Source organism: Miniopterus schreibersii (genome assembly GCF_964146895.1).
Source record: "Miniopterus schreibersii genome assembly, chromosome: 9".
NCBI classification, from domain to species: domain Eukaryota; kingdom Metazoa; phylum Chordata; class Mammalia; order Chiroptera; family Miniopteridae; genus Miniopterus; species Miniopterus schreibersii.
This window is the reverse complement of record NC_138118.1, coordinates 46312468-46328748: the sequence shown is the minus strand read 5'-3', so window position 1 is coordinate 46328748 and position 16281 is coordinate 46312468. Positions and strand designations below refer to the sequence as shown.

The 16281-nt window shown below is 40.3% G+C and overlaps 1 protein-coding gene across 1 annotated transcript in view; it reads right to left on the bottom strand.

The window, feature by feature from the left end:
* FBXL13 (F-box and leucine rich repeat protein 13) overlaps positions 1–16281 on the bottom strand; it is a 255419-nt gene that overhangs the window by 1404 nt on the left and 237734 nt on the right. The window contains exons 19-20 of the mRNA XM_081147178.1: positions 15436–15570; positions 10714–10877 (exon numbers count right to left, since the gene is read on the bottom strand). Of these exons, the coding sequence (XP_081003304.1) occupies positions 10714–10877; positions 15436–15570 (299 nt within the window). The remainder of the gene's footprint in view (positions 1–10713; positions 10878–15435; positions 15571–16281) is intronic.

Genomic DNA, 16281 nt, shown 5'->3' with positions numbered 1-16281 from the left:
ATGGTTGGTTCCCCAGGCAACCAGCCCCAATACTAGGTACTTTCCAAAAGTCACCTTATTAACATAAACCCAGTTGTGGTGGAAACAGGCTTGTTTTGAATAACAAGACACCCATTTCACCTTTATGGCTCTGAAATAATTTCAGGAACTGAGAACCAGAGACCAAATATGATAAGAGATGTTCCCTTTGCTCTTATCACTCAGGAAATTCCAAGTGTTTTGGGAGCTGTGAGCTAGGAACCTTGGAGGAAGACTAAATATATATGAGAATTATAGTTTGGTCACCTGACTAATATAGCATCAGAAAAAAAGTGTGTATCTAACTTGAAAACAGTGCCTATTTGAGGATAGAAGTATTTTCCTAGGAAGGTGGTTTGAATCTTGAGAATAGTACTAAAAAGGAAATGAGTACTTAACAACTTTTGTAGGATTAGAAATGAGTAATGTGCCTGGCCAGTGCTGCACAGTGGTTGAACGTCAACCTATGAACCAAGAGGTCACAATTCAATTTGCAGACTGGGTACATGCCTGGGTTGCAGGCTCGATCCCCAGTAGGGGACTTACAGGAGGCCACCAATCTATGATTATCTCTCATCATTGATGTTTCTCTCTCTCTCCTTCTTGCTTCCTCTCTCTGAAATCAGTAAAAACATTTTTTTTTTTTAAAGAAGGAGGAGGATTATAGTTTTAAAACCCAGACCTTAATGAAAAATGGATTAATAAAAATTTTTTAAAAAAGAAATGAGTAATGTTTGCCTATGAAGGAGCTACTTTGCCCACTATTGCCATATATTACATTGAGTTATTAATTGCAGAAGTCTGGAAACTGAGTCATTGATATGGAAGCTGTATTACCATATACTTGTAGTTAAATTTGTGCTCAATGGCTATGTGAGTTCAAGTAGGGCAGTGAAATTGGAAAAGGCTAAGATACATCAGTTGTTTAAAATGCTATTTCACCCTAGCCGGTTTTGCTCAGTGGTTAGAGCATCAGCCTGTGGACTGAGGGGTCCCAGGTTCGATTCCAGCCAAGGGCACATACCTCTGTTGCAGGCTTGATCCGGGTACGAGAGAGGCAACCAATTGATGTGTCTCTCACATTGATGTCTTTCTTTCTCTCCCCTTTCCACTCTCTCTGAAAGCAATGGAAAAAATATCCTCAGGTGAGGATTAAAAAAAAAAAAAGCTATTTCACTTGAATCAAATCTTAGAAGTATTAAAATAATTGTAACCAGATTCAACAGGGAGAAAACCAAAGCATTGCTAATTCTGTCTCCTACCACATTGCTTTTTGGCTTATATATTTTCACTCACACAAAACTTACACAAGTTTAAAGAACAATTTGAGTGAAAGAAATTGTTATACTAATTTAAGTATAGTTCTATATTTTAAACTTCTTATATAATCTTTATATGTCCTCTAAATAGGATTTTTTCCCCCCAAGATCTAATTGGCTTTATTAACTGATTCATGAATGGGGGCAGTATCCCTTCTAGCAACTAGAAGGTTGCTCTCAGTAGGATATTTTTATTTAAAAATAATAGTGTTATATCTTTAACTTTCCCATTTTCTTCTCCTGAACATATTTCTCCCTTTTCAGTTCTAAGGAGTTGAGATTGCCATGTTTTTAAAGGTGTTTTTTATGAGATTGTTTTTCACTCAAGCACCTACCACAACATAATACCAAATGTTGAGGGAATCTGAAGTATAAAACTTTGGTACCTTCAGTTTCAAACAGGTAAAACTGTCCTGGGACAACAGAGCTCCATTGTTATTTACCCTTCATCTCATCTCTAACTGTCTAAACTTTATCCATCTTTCAAAACTCCAAACCAGTCCAGCCTCTTGTAAAGACCCAAACCCTATCCCTTCCTCTTCTGAACCTCTATAGGAAGTTGATCAAGAGTTAATTTCTTTCCAGTACATAACTTCATGACATTAATTATTTATAATTTTAAATGGTTATTTTCCTTTTGTTTAAGAAGGTAGTAAGTTATTTAAGGGTATATTACATTTCTTTGTATCACCTTGAAACCTAGCAGGAACAGCCAAAACAAGAGACTTCAGCAGTTTATACCAAGGGAAGTCCTTTAGCTCTCCTGTCTTCTTTTGGTTTGTTGGCTTTGAAGGGGTATTCCTAGATTCCTACTTCCAACACCCTCCTGACCCCTTCCTCCCAAAGAGCAGAGCTCTGGACACAACTGTAGTTCGCCATTGTTGGTAATGATTCAGTGCCACTGATGATAACACTACTGCAGTTAAAGGCGACAATAGTCTTGACCGATAGGAAAAGGACATGTTTGTTTGGGGAATAAAAGATTTGTAAGTAGTTGACCAAATTATATGTAACTTTTGGCCTCATAAGAGCAGTAGTTTTTGAGAATTCTAGGTAAATGGTAAGAGGTTAAGTACTCAATGTTAAGTGTGAGAGCATATAAATATTGAGTCATACAGTTTCTCAGTCAACTATAAGCCAGGGTAAATTAGGTGGTAATTGTCAGGTAAAAACAATTTGCAAATAATTGGAGTTTGAGAAAATAATAAGAAAAGAAAATTGGGGATTTCGACTCCTCAGTATAGACAAAAAAATAGGGAATGAATGGGAAGACTACTTTTTAAACGCAATATGATGGGACAGAATCAAAATGAACTACATATTGAAGTCCCCAGTGGGATACACATGTCTTAAATATGTTTATTTCTTAGCTCCGGGCCTCCTTTACCTAAGCACTGCTCTCCATTCTACCTACAGTCAGCTTCAGTGAAATTAAACATCAGAGGGCCGACCGCCTTACCATTGAAGGTCATTCTTACAGACTGGAGAGGAGCAAAGGATCATGTCATAGACCCCTCTTCCCTCAGTCTCAAATACCAGGAGGTTAAGGCTTCCTCCAGTGTAGAGTGTCTCTAGGGCCTGTCTTAGTCCTACATGATTTCACAGCAAGGGTGGTCCTGGGGGAAAACCCGACAATCTGAATCTGTCCTGTGGCAAATCTGGGAATTTTTTAGAATTTGTGTGCTAGTGTAGATTATTCCCTAGCCTACTTCCTCTCCACTCTTCAGAAAATCCTTAGCCCGTGAACTGCCTGTTCTCACCACCTTATTAGGACCTTTGACATCCTTACATGGACTGACTCCTAAGACCTGACCAAAAGGGAAGACCAGCATAGTGACTGCAGGCAAATTTCTCTGTGTTCCATCCTGTGTAGCTGTATGTTTGCACACATGCACTTTTGAAAAGTATCAGGAGCCCTGCCGGGCATGGCTCAGCAGTTGAGCATCGACCTAGGATCCAGGAGATCAAGGTTCAATTCCCGGTCAGGGCACATGTCTGGGTTGCGGGCTAGACAGCCGATCAATGACTCTCCCATCACTGACGTTTCTGTCTCTCTCCCCCTCCTTTCCTCTCTCTGAAATCAATAAAGATATACTTTAAAAAAAAAAAGTGTCAGGAAACTTAAAAATGTAGAAACTGCCCTGCCGGGCGTGGCTCAGCTGTTGAGCGTCGACCTAGGATTCAGGCGATCAGGGTTCAATTCCCAGTCAGGGCACATGCCCAGGTTGTGGGCTCAATGACTCTCTCATCATTGATGTTTCTATCTCTCTGTCTCCCTCTCCTTTCCTCTCTATGAAATCAATAAAAATATATTTAAAAAAAAAAATGTAGAAACTGAATGCTCCTGCCAGAAACAGCTCTCTCTCTCCCTTCCTCTCTCCCTCTCTCCCTCCCCCTCTTCCCTCCTCTTGGTGCTTTAGTATGGTCAATACACAGGAGCTAGGAGATGTTGAAAAGAAAATGTATATTTAGGGATCACCGTGTGTTCTAAGTTTCTTAGGGTTCCTTTGACTACCTTCCACTCTGCTTCGGCTTAAGTGACTCCAAAACCTTGTATGAGATGATTTGGGAACTGAACCAGTCTACTGCAATGGTTAATTATCATTACTCATTTAACCTGGTGAGAGAGGTGTCTTTGGATCATATAGAGCAGTGATTTTTAAATATGATATGGTACAAACAGTAGTAAAGTATCACATTAGATAGTTAATAATAATGATGTACTGAAGTTTGTAAGTGATATATATATATAAACGTGGATTCAAGGTTCCCCCTGTAATAACATTACTTGCCCTTGTTCACATTTCCTTCTAGTTTCTTGATTAGACCTAAAAAAGGATTGGTGGGGGGAGGGGGGACGTGTTAGAGTCAACACTAGAGACTACTTATAATCAGCAGCCTCTCTTATTTATGCATCAGCAGGTATATTGGGCACAACAGAGCACATACCCATGTTGATCAAATCCATTAAATGTTAGAGCTTTAAAAAAGCTTGATTAGGGTGAGCACACCATGCAATATACAGATGACGTATTCTAGAATTGTAAACCTGAATCTTATATAATGTTATTAACCAATGTCATCACAATAAATTTAATTTTTAAAACTTGAGAATCACAAACCTAAAAGGCAAAAGAGCAGCATAGTAATGATTAAGGCCTAAGTACAGAGTATGGCTGTGCCTTTCATTTGTATGACCTGTGTAAACTTGTTTCCTCATTCATTTTCATGGTAATAGGGTATTTGTGAGGATTAGATGGGATAATAAACATAAAATAGGATTTAGTATGTGGCACATAATAATTGTTAAATGATATTATTTGTTTATACTAATAAGTCAATAGCTCCAGATAACACAGGCCTTTCCACAAAGACCTTTTCATGAACTAGAGAGGAGAGCTCTAAGAGTTTTATTTCCTAGCAGCACAGTTCTCTCAGGGTGCCTGGGTAATAATTTATGCTGCCAGCAACTGCTAAAGAAGGCCTTCAAGGAATCTGTACTGCTTTGGAAGTTCTGAAGGCCACCAAGACTTTCTCTACTGATCTCTCTAGAGTTGAAAGTTTAGGGATCCTGACACAAAAATGTCAGAAAGATCCCTTTCCTCTTTGCTAATTACAGACTTAATAGCTCTTCTACCTCTCTGTGGTTCAGACCCTCCTGGGTGGTAGAGACTATTGTTTGGATTTTTCTCCCTCTCTTCCACTTTGCTTTTCTTCATCTCCATTGTCTGTCTTGCTTTCCTCACAGAGGGGCCATAAGTTGAAAGGCTGTCTGTACACAACATCTTCAAATATAGATAGCTAGATTTTCTTGTCATGTTTATGATCACAGTTGTTACTTCTTCCTCCTTAAATTAAAGGAGACTTTATTGTGCCTCCACATGGGACTTCTGAAATCACTTCCTGGGATCCCTTCAGGCTTTGGGGTTGGCAGAATGACAGCCTATCTCATGCTGGAAGCTCCTTTTCAAAGAGCTACAGCCAGTTTGCTCAGTGACCAAAACTTTGCTACTCCCCTGGTCAGAAAGGGTGGACTGAACAGACCTCTTTGATTTGCAAAGCTGGTACAATATTTTCAGATTCCATTGAGTATGGTGGAATTTGTATGTAGATCACTTTATTCTGACTGCTGTAATTGGGTTTTAAGGGCTGAATCATGGATGTTTTCAGCCCGGCCTGGCATGGCTCAGTGGTTGAGCATCGAACTAAGATCCAGGCGATCAGGGTTCGATTCCTGGTCAGGTCACATGCCCAGGTTGTGGGCTCAATCAGTGACCCTCTCATCATTGATGTTTCTGTCTCTCTCCCTCTCCTTTCCTCTCTCTAAAATCAATAAAGATATAAAAAAAAAATTATAAAATAAATCATCGATGTTTTCAGATTCAAATGGGATCAAATGTGTGGGTCCACTGCTTTGTGATTCAATGTCGTTGAACCTCTTTCCAAGCAAGAAAAATGTCTATCTCAATTAAATCTTGTTTCACCCAGGCAAACAAAGGCCCTGCAGTTGAGGAACCCACATTGACTCTTGTAAGAGCAAACAACTATGCTCTTTTAGAATGAAAATAGGTATGAGCTTGGGTCTTGAAGGGTCCACATACTTTGTGCAGCTTTTCCAATTCCACCAAGAATCTCAGTGGAGAAGGAAGCTGCTGTACAGACCCTAGAGCTGACCCCCCCAAGCAGCTGCATGTGGCCAGGCCTTACTAGTCAAAGTTATGAGGCCTGGGTATCTTGGGAGCTCCCTAACTGACAAACAGCACCCTCTCCTAGATGTTGGAAATCAAGACATGCCCCTGGAGCATTACTAATCCAAACACTGGGACTCCCCAAGGCACTCTGCTGTGGGGACTACCCTTCTCCGTTGCTAAACAAAGATAGAATTTAAAGATTCTAGGCCTCTTAGTCCTGCTGGAGTTTAACGGGTGGAACTATAAGAAACACTAAGGTGTTTTGGCTCCTTTAGACAATGAGATGGGCAGATAAGCCAGCTCCCCTCTAGGCTTTAGGGCTAAATCTCTGCTTCTTGCTGAAAAGGACAACTGGGATTGGTAGTAGAAAGCAAAAGTGGCCTTTTGGCTGTCCTGGCTTAGGGAAAGGAATTTTCCATAGATCCAGCTAGTTAACTAGAGTTTTGCATTGGGTTTTGGGAGCCAAGTCCAGCCAGTAGTAAAATTTTATTTTGGCTTTTTGTTTTCTTTGCATATTTTTTAATTTATTGGGGTGACAGTGGTTAATATATAGGCTTCAGGTGTGGGTTTCTATGTTATAAGATCTGTCTATTGCACTGTGTGCCCACTACCCAAAGTCATATCTTCTCCCATCACCATATATTAGGACCCCCTAGTATATTTTTTATCTAATGACCTTGCAAGAGGAATGAGTAATCGAAGGTAGGATTTGGATATTAATAAATATCTTGGGTCTTCTTGACTAAACACTTTACTTAACACACTTTAACATCCCATACTAGATTAGATTCAGTGATGCCCTTGCCAGAAATTCTCCATTCATTCTAGTTAGAATCCCAATTATTAGTTCAAAATATTACTTCCCAAAGAATGATTGGCAAAATACAATAAAAAGATAAGGAGCTTAACTCCTTTGAATATGTTATCCATTCACTACCATCTGCCCAAATTTGGTTGTTTAATGGTATGCAAGGTCAGCAGATTCCTAGACCTCTGCATACCTATCTGGAAGAGCTGAGTCACCACTTCTCTTCAGAATTTTTCAAGGACCTGCCCCCTTTTATCTGACCCAGCTTCAGTGGGCTGTCTGACCCCCTCCCTTCCTCCCTACAGTCCTGGGCTCAGAGGGAGTACCTATTTTACAAGTTTTTGCTTTGTTTTAATTTCATTTAAGTACACACAGCCTTGGATCAGAAACTGTTTTCTTCCTCAGGCCTCAAGTGACCAGTTTTCATGGTTTAGCTCATGCCAGGTTTGCTTAATTAAAAAGTTCTCTGAGCCCTGGCCGGTGTGGTGTGGCTCAGTTAGTTAGAGTGTTGTCCTGTGCACTGAAGGGTCGCAGGTTTGATTCTGGTCAGGGCACATACCTGAGTTTCGGGTTCAATCCCTTGGTTGCATGAGGGAGGTAACTGGTAGATGTTCCTCTCTCACATCACTGTTTCTCTCTCTCCCCCTTTCTCTAGAATCAGTGAAAAACATATACTCAGGTGAGGATTAAAAAAAAAGTTCTCTGCGAAATCTACATGCTTAGAACACATTATGCACTTTATACTTTGATAATATTATTCATTTTTCCAGCCTGCAGAAAAGAATATTTGGGAGATTGGTCAAGAAATCTCATTTTGTACACTACACAGGTAACTTCATCAGGTCAGTTAAAATACTTGCATGTTTACTCTCAGTCAATAGGAAAAAACTGAACAATGGAGCAGATAACTGCTTTCTATTTAAAAACTCACAAGGTAGACACCCTAGACCTTCTACCTTTAAAAATTGCTTAGGGAGAGGAAACAAGATGGCGGTGTAGGTAACAGCTGCACCTGCCGCCTCCCACAACCACATCAAAATTACAACTAAAATACAGAACAGTCATCACTCAGAGCCTCCTGAAATCTAGCTGAACAGAAGCCCTACAACCAGGGAACCGAAGAAGCATTGAGACCTGTAGGAGGGGCGGAGATGTGGGCAGACCGGGGCTGGATCACAGGCCCACTCCCGGTGCTGCGGTTTAAACCTGGGAGGGAATCTCGGCAGTGGAGGTTTCCCGGAGGAATGAGGGGTCCCAGCCCCACATCGGGACCCAGCCCAGGGCTCCAGGGCCGGGAAGAGAAGTCCTCACAACTTTGCGCTGTGAAAACCAGCGGGGACTGTGGCTGAGGGATGCGTGGAGGGTGCAGGAGTCCCAGGCTTTCCTCTTAAAGGGCCTGTGCATGGACTCACTCAGACGCGCTCCCTCTGAGCCCCAGCGCTGGGCAGAAGCTTGAAAGAAACCTGGGACACTTGGGGAGGAACTAACCTGCCTGAAAGTGGGGCAAGAGCTGGAGGGGCAGCTTTCTCTCAGGCAGAAGAGCTGGCAGAGGCCATTGCTCCTTTGGCGAGTCCTCCCCGCACACAGCTGGCAGGCAGGCACCATATTTGAATCACCAGCACCTGACTCACACCTTTGGCCCCGCCCCGGTGATTCCCAGGGATCCTGCCCCTCCCCACCTGCAGGCTCATCCAAGCTATTTCCAGCTGCTTTTCTGTGCAAGTGGCCTCTCGATCCTCATGCTTAGGACTTTCCTAAAATCTCTCAAACAAGCAGCAGTGTGCCCCATACACCTGATAAGTGGCCCCAGGCCTGGCACTGGCGGCAGCTTGCATTGGTTCATAACTTAGCCTCTCCTGGACACCTCCAAGCCCAGCACAAGTAGCAGCCAACTACGGTTTGCTGTGTAGCTCATGCTGGGTGGCCCTGGGCAAGGCACTGGCACAGGCTGACTTTGCGCCTCCCAGGAGGCCCCAGAGACAGTGCACCTGGTGGTGAGAATGGACCACGCTGGATTACAACCCTACCACATCCACCAGTGACACACTCAAGGGGAGAACTTGATGAACACCAAAGCTCCACTGAAGTAAATCCTGCTCCACAGGAGTGTCTCCAGCACAGCAGCTCTTTGGCTGTAGTTGCAGTTGGTCCTCACAGCTGATTGGCATGGGGGTCAATTCCTCCCAGTGATGCCAACAGCAACCAAGGCTCAGTTACAACAGGACAGTGCACACAGCCCACACAGGGGAGCACCTAGAAGGCCCAGCTCAGGTGACTGGGGAGGCTGAGCTACTGGACCCTGCAGGACACCTACTACACAAAGCCATTCTACAAATTCCAGGACACATAGCAGCTCTACTTGATACATAGAAACAAACACCTGGAAGCAGCCAAAATGTGGAGACAAAGAAACATGTCACAAGGAAAGAACAGGAGAAATCTCTAGAAGAGGAACTAAATGAAATAGATCCAAGCAAGCTAACAGAGTTCAGAATTTTGTTTATAAGGATGCTCAAGCATATGATTAGGAAAACAACTGAGAAAATCAATGACATAATAAAGTACCAATTTGAAATGAAGGCTACATGAACTGAAATGCAGAATAATTTACAGGGAGTCAACAGTAGAGGACGCTGAGAATGAAATCAACAATTTGGAACACGAGGAAACAAAAAACACCCAACCAGAAGAGCAAAAAGAAAAAAGAATCCAGAAATATGAAGATAGTATAAGGAGCCTCTGGGACAACTTCAGGAGGCCCAACATTCGTATTATTGGGGTGCCAGAAGAGGCAGAAAGAGAGTAAGAAATTGAAAACCTATTTGGAAAAATAATGACAGAAAACTTCCCCTACCTGGGGAAAGAAATAGACTTATTAAAAGTCCAGGAAGCACAGAGTGTCCCAAACAAGAGGAACCCAAAGAGGCCCACACCAAGACACATCATCATTAAAATGACAAAGGTTAAAGAGAAAGAGAGAATCTTAAAAGCAGCAAGAGAAAAGCAGTTAGTTACCTACAAGGGAGCACCCATACAACTGTCAGCTGATTTCTCAACAGAAACTTTGCAGGCCAGAAGGGAGTGTCAAGAAATATTCAAAGTGATGAAAAACATGGAACTACAATCAAGATTGCTCTACCCAACAAAGCTATCATTTAGAACTGAAGTCAGATAAAGAGCTTCACAGATAAGAAAAAGCTAAAGGAGTTCATCACTACCAAACCAGCACTACAGGAAATGTTGAAGGGTCTTCTTTAAGAAGAAGCTAATGAACAAAAGAATCTGATGAACTAAATAAACAGATATATTAAAAACCTTTAAAAAATTTCTTATTTACCCAACTGTTATTTCATTGGAAACATTTTGCAAATTGAAGAAACAGGCATTTAGCCCATAACAGTCAAGTCAGAATACTTTCCTCTGCACACTACATCTTATAGGATATCCCCAGTTAAATGAATAGCAACTATCAAGCAAATAGCTTTGGGAGTTATGAGGCTTAGGATAACAGTAATTTGTATTTATTTGGGAACTGGTTTAATCCAATTATTTTCTTAACCCCAGGGGAAATTAACTGAATGGAAATTTTTTGAGAGAGGAGAGGAAGAGTTAGTGATCATTTGGACGTCTGCAAGGTCAAGGAAGGAGAAGTGCTTAAAAGTAGAAGGTCTCCTGGGACAGGGATATAAAACCACAAAGACCATTTTAGAAGAGAGCTTCCTTTGGTTCAGCTCAAAATGTTGGCTTCAATTAGGCAAAATATAAAATGAAACTTCCTACGTCTGAAAGGCACGGAGTGTTACAAATGCCATAGTCATGTATACTGTTTTCTCAGAAAGTAGTTCTCAAAGCTTCTCATATTCAGGTGAACACTTACTTGGAAATAAGTCTGCAGTTTTGCATCTTAAGGATCCGGAGTTGTTTGCAGCCTCTCTGAAGATCTTCAAATATTTGGTCGGTAAGCAGGACACAACCAGAAATATCCAAAATGTGTAGGTAATGGCATTTTGCCGATAACATCTCCATTGCTGAGTCAGTAATCTGAACACACAGCCAAAGTAGGTTCTGATTATTTTGATGAACTTCATCCCAGGAAAGAATAATGTACTAGTCAGTTTGGGCTGCTATAATAAAATACCATAAACTGGGCAATTTTAACAATAGACATTTATTTCACAGTTCTGGAGGCTGAGAAGTCTAAGATCAAGGTGCCCACAGATTCAGTATCTGGTAAGGGCCTTCTTCTTGGTTTGCAGATAGCTACCTTCTTGCTGTATTCTCTCTGCCTTCTTGGCAGAGAGAGCTCCACTTTCTTCCCATTCTTTTAAGGACACTAATTCCATCATGGGCGCTTCACCCTTTTTAATTACTTCCAGAGCCTAACTTCCTTACACCATCACATTGGGTGGGTATGAGGATGGCAAAATGTGAATTTTGAGAGAGCACAAACATTTGGGGGGGATGGCACAAACATTTAGTCCCTAGCAGAATCAGGACACTTTCAGGTTCTCTTTAATCAGCTTGTCACACAATAGATCTATAACTCAAGTTAGTGATTTAACTGTTTTCAGACCAATACAATGTATGTTTCAAGTGGCACCAACAGAATTTGTGATCTTGCTATTCTTTTTAGAGATCTCTTGTTTAAATTAGAAACTTTATCAAAATTTCCTTAGTAGTACCTGTTACATCAGTATCAGTAACTTATTAAATGCTACAGTAATGAGATTTATAACATCACATGTTACAGAACTCTAAAATACATATATCCCCTGAAGTTAACCTGTAGACAGGGTCAGATTGCTGTCAGAAGGGATCTGGACATTGCTGATGGTTTGCATGTGAAGTAATATGGTTCTGGGAAAGGACAAGTAAGTGAGACAAATGTTTGCAGACAGAAGGAGAAAGAAAAGCAGAAGCCACAGAGACTACATGAATCTCACTCTGAGAAATTCTGCTGAGCGTTCCAAAGTCTTGAAAGTTTGTCCAGATGTTTTGCAGAAGTAGATTATTTCACCTATTCAGGATCTAGCTTTTGTATTTATAGTTGAACTGAGACTCAGAATCAACTAGATTACTCTCTCTAAAGGAGTTTTTTGTCCAACTGGATTTAATTTCTTACTTTAAATGTTTGAACACTCTAAAACATGCCATGAGACTTCACTTTTGTTTTTAACATAACATTGAGAGAGTTATGCAGAAAAACCATTCAATTGAAATGTATACACTTTTTAAGTTTGGAAAAATAGATGTCATTGTTTAAGCATGCCCTTTCCCCAGAACATGCTCAGGATCAAGATTTAACATTGTAACTGATTCTCACAAAAAATGCTTTCATACATTCCTGCCATACTATGTGGGTCTCTGAGGATCTGATGTCGTTGGGGGGAATAAAAGCCCTCAGAATTATAGAGGAAAGGAAAGAAAATGAGGTTATAGAAAAGTCTAGGACAGGTGCAGTTCAGAGTGCTAGGTTTTATTGATTCTGAGGGAACTGAAAAGGAGCCCATCACTTCCTGTAGATCAGAAGCTCAAGATATTCAGTAACTGAGGTGGTGATGTCCGAACTTTTGGAGGCTGGGAACTAGAGGTAGAGATAACTGGCTACATTCTTAACTCCCAGATACAAGTCCTACTCTGAGTCCTGTTCAGCAGAGGTTATTCCCATTTTAATGCTGGGTAAGACAAAGTCACAGGACTGCTTACTAACCAGAGAGGTAAGCTAGTTGCAAGAGTTGACTGTCCAGGAGATTGATAAGGTGACCATTCAAGATAAACCCATGGGCTTTGGGAAAACCTAGCCTAGAATAATGAGCCAGACACTAAAGTGTTTTGTGGCTCATCAAAAAAAAAAAATGTAGGTAGGCTGGAAATGTATTAGACTGGACCATAGCCCAGTGGTTTTGGGTGAGGAATATTCAGATTGGCTCAAATTGTGGTCAGCACTTTTTCAGAATCAGGAGACTCATTTGACCTGCATACATGGTCTCCCTTACACTGAGGTTCTGAAATAATCCACTCCCCTTCCTTTTTCTCACCCTAGATCTTTGATGTAGAGCGATTCGTTTCATTATATATTATTCGTGCAACATCCTCCTTCGTTTCTAGGCTGGGCACTGACCACGGCACAGTTTATAGAAAGAATTCCCTTAGTTTCTCCTTATCAAAAACCAAAACAAAATGAAACAAACAAAAGTCCTCTGCCTCAATTCCTGTTCTCACTGGAGAGTTTCCTTTTCTCGGTCTCCTACTTTCCTCTGTAGCTGCCCGAGCCGACTGCTCAGGCTGCAGAGGGTCGTGGTCAGTGCTGTTACTGTGCTGAGTTTCTTAACCCCTCTCACTTCTAGAACCAGATGATGCTGACCAGAAAGACACCTGGTTTCTCTAATTTGAAAAGGGTACATTATTAAATAAAAGTTCTGCTGTGAACTTTCTAGATTAATTTTGTCATGATTTACCATATCTTTTCCCCAGCGCCTCTTCCTCCTTAACTATGGAGGAATTAGGAGGTTCTAGCATCACACTCTTAATCCACTCACCACACAAACTAAACAACTGAGAAACCAAATTTTTAGACTAGCTAGCTTCTCTTTAGCGAAGAGAAGCCCATCGGTATATTTAATAGAAGAGAACAGTGCTGTTAAGCTTGCAATTTCTGAGAATTTTTTTCAAAAGATTTTTTAGTTTTCTTAACTCTACGTAATTTGCTTCCACCAAGTTTTTCTATCAATTTGTTTTGATATCTGTCTTCCATATAAGAGGCTTTCTCTTATGTCTAATAATTCTTGATTATCTGCTCATGATTAACAGTGGAGGGGCTTCCTTATTTTAAGCTTCAGAAACCCCAGATGTCAGTGTTTTTTGGTCTTTCATCTTGGGCTAGTTAGAGTCCCCAGAAAAGAGACTTCCATTCTGCCTGGAGGGAAAGATCTGGCAGCCAAATTCTGGATGCTGTGTTGAAAAAGAGCTTGAATGTCACTCTGTATTCAGCATTTAGTCACTTAATTCTCTTTCTCACTTTGTACCCAAGCTCTCTATTATACAGGGTGTCTCCCAGACTAGCAACCTCAGTTTTACTATCTGCAGACCAGATAGTAGAGTGATTGGCCCCCAGAGAACATTTAGCAATATCTAGAGACATTTTTTATTGTCATGACTGCGGGTATGGGGGGCTGGGTGATACATATAGTGGGTAGAAGGCAAGGGTGCTGTTAAACATCCTGCAGTACATAGAACCACCACCCACTACAAAAAATTACCTCATCCAAAATATCAGTAATGCCAGGGTTGAGAAATCTGGCTCTAGGAAATAGATCTCCAATCATCTGGTGAGTGTGGGTATGTGCAGTTGACCAGAGGTGTGGAGTAGGGGGAGAGATTTAAGGATCTATTTACTTCTCCAGAACTTTTAACCCACCTCCCTTATTTTAGCCACTCTCTTAACCGAGCTCCAGGTGCACTGTGCTCACAGGTTTGAAGACTATGATGTAAGTCAGTTTTTTCCCTCAGCTTTCTGTTGACTCAGTATTCAAAGCTATCTCTAGTCTGCTAAATTAGTCCATCTATTTTCAAGCTTCCAAATTTTGTTGCTCTTGTCTCTTCTCCTGTTTTCCCTATCAACATGGGCCCTCACCCTTCTTCTGCATTTTTGGGAACAAAACTATATGTATATATTCAATCTGCCATATTAATCCAGAAGCACAAATCTCTATTTCTTGACATAGAGATATGTCCATAGTATATTAAGAGAACAAAAGTAGGTTACAATGTACTTTGGAAAATATGATTCTGTTCTTAAAAAAACCCACAAAACACAAATCTTCTATAACTTTTCTAATTTCTTTGTACGTAGAAAAAATTCTACAAGAATAAGTATAAAATAACAATAGTCTGGATGGTGGTATGACAATGAATTTTTACTCTCTTTATGCTTTTATATATAGTCAATATTTTACAATGAATACATCTTTCTTTTATAAACAGATGTCAAGAAAAATTGTCAAAAACTTGAAGTCATACTGAAACATTAACAGGCCTACCTGAGGGATTCTATAAGGAATTATGCCTTTATTTGACATACTGTTTACTATTAGGGCCCAAACTCAGTGATGTTATATGTTATAACTTGTTATATTTTTGTCCAGAAGAGATGCAAATTATTTTTGTCTGGTAGAAACTATAACTCCAAGGTTATGAATTTATTACCTTATAGGTTATTAACCAATTTTGAATCTAACTCAATAATCACATTTCAACATTCTTTCTTCAGTTCCTGTAAGTAGTCAGTTCGACCAAATGCACTAGTAACTGGCTTTACCATTTTGTTGGTTCTCTCATTAATGAATTAAATAAGTCTTTGACACATTTTTATATTTGTGTCAGGATTGTTTCTAGCTTTTTGAAAATTCTATTTTAACACAAATGAAATCATAAAGCTATTTCCAATTTGGGGAAAGAAAGAAAAAAAGTCTAATGACTACCTCACACATGGCAAAGAAAAATAAGTTCTATTGTGAGTCCAACCCCTGACTGCTACCCTGCCTGAGTTCTTTGACAGTGCTTCAATTTGACATTTCTGAGATCTGACTTCTGCACATACCTTTGAACAGCCAGCAATGCTAAAAGATGTGAGGTTAAGGCAATAAATGGCCACTGTTGTAATAAACTCATCTGATAGTTGGGAGCAGTAAGAGACATCCAAGTGTTCCAAGATCTGTGAGCCTTTGCAGAATGCCTGCAAGAAATTCTGAAGTCAAAGGTTTTTTTTCTTTTCCTTAGTCTTTATTCAAATGTTATATGCATCTAGAGCCTTCTTACCCATAGCAGTTTACTTAGTATGCATTTCAGTCCCTGAAATATAGATGTGTTACATCTTGTTGAAAAAAAACACAAAAAACCACAAACAAACAAAAAACCCAAAAAGATATTCACACAGCAGCTTAACAGCTTAGTAGTATTCAAATTCCTGACAACAGATTTTGGTTTTCTTGAAGTTAGTGCTAATAAAATTTTACCTGCATAATCAGCATCTGTTAGCATTATATTCAGCCAAGTGAATGGATGAAAAGAAATCTGGAGGTGAGAATTAGATGGCAGACACTGTGCTGATAGTATAATGGGAAAGCGCAGTCTTTGGAATCAGGCAGACCTGAGTTGTAATTCCATTTCCACCACCTATTAGTATAGATCTTTCTGAGCCTCATTTTCCTCTTCTTTAAATTAGGGAAAATACCTCAGTATCCACAGGAGATTGGTCCCAGGACCCCCATGTACACCCAAATCCCTTAGTTGGCCCTCTGTATCTGTGGGTTCTGCATCTACCAACTAATATGTACACTCTAGAATTGTTTTGAAATGCCAAAATATTCATCTGAAATTTCTAGGACTAGTAAAGTCCTGGAAATTATTGGAATTTCTTCCCTTTATTTCAGTGGTTCTTAATTTT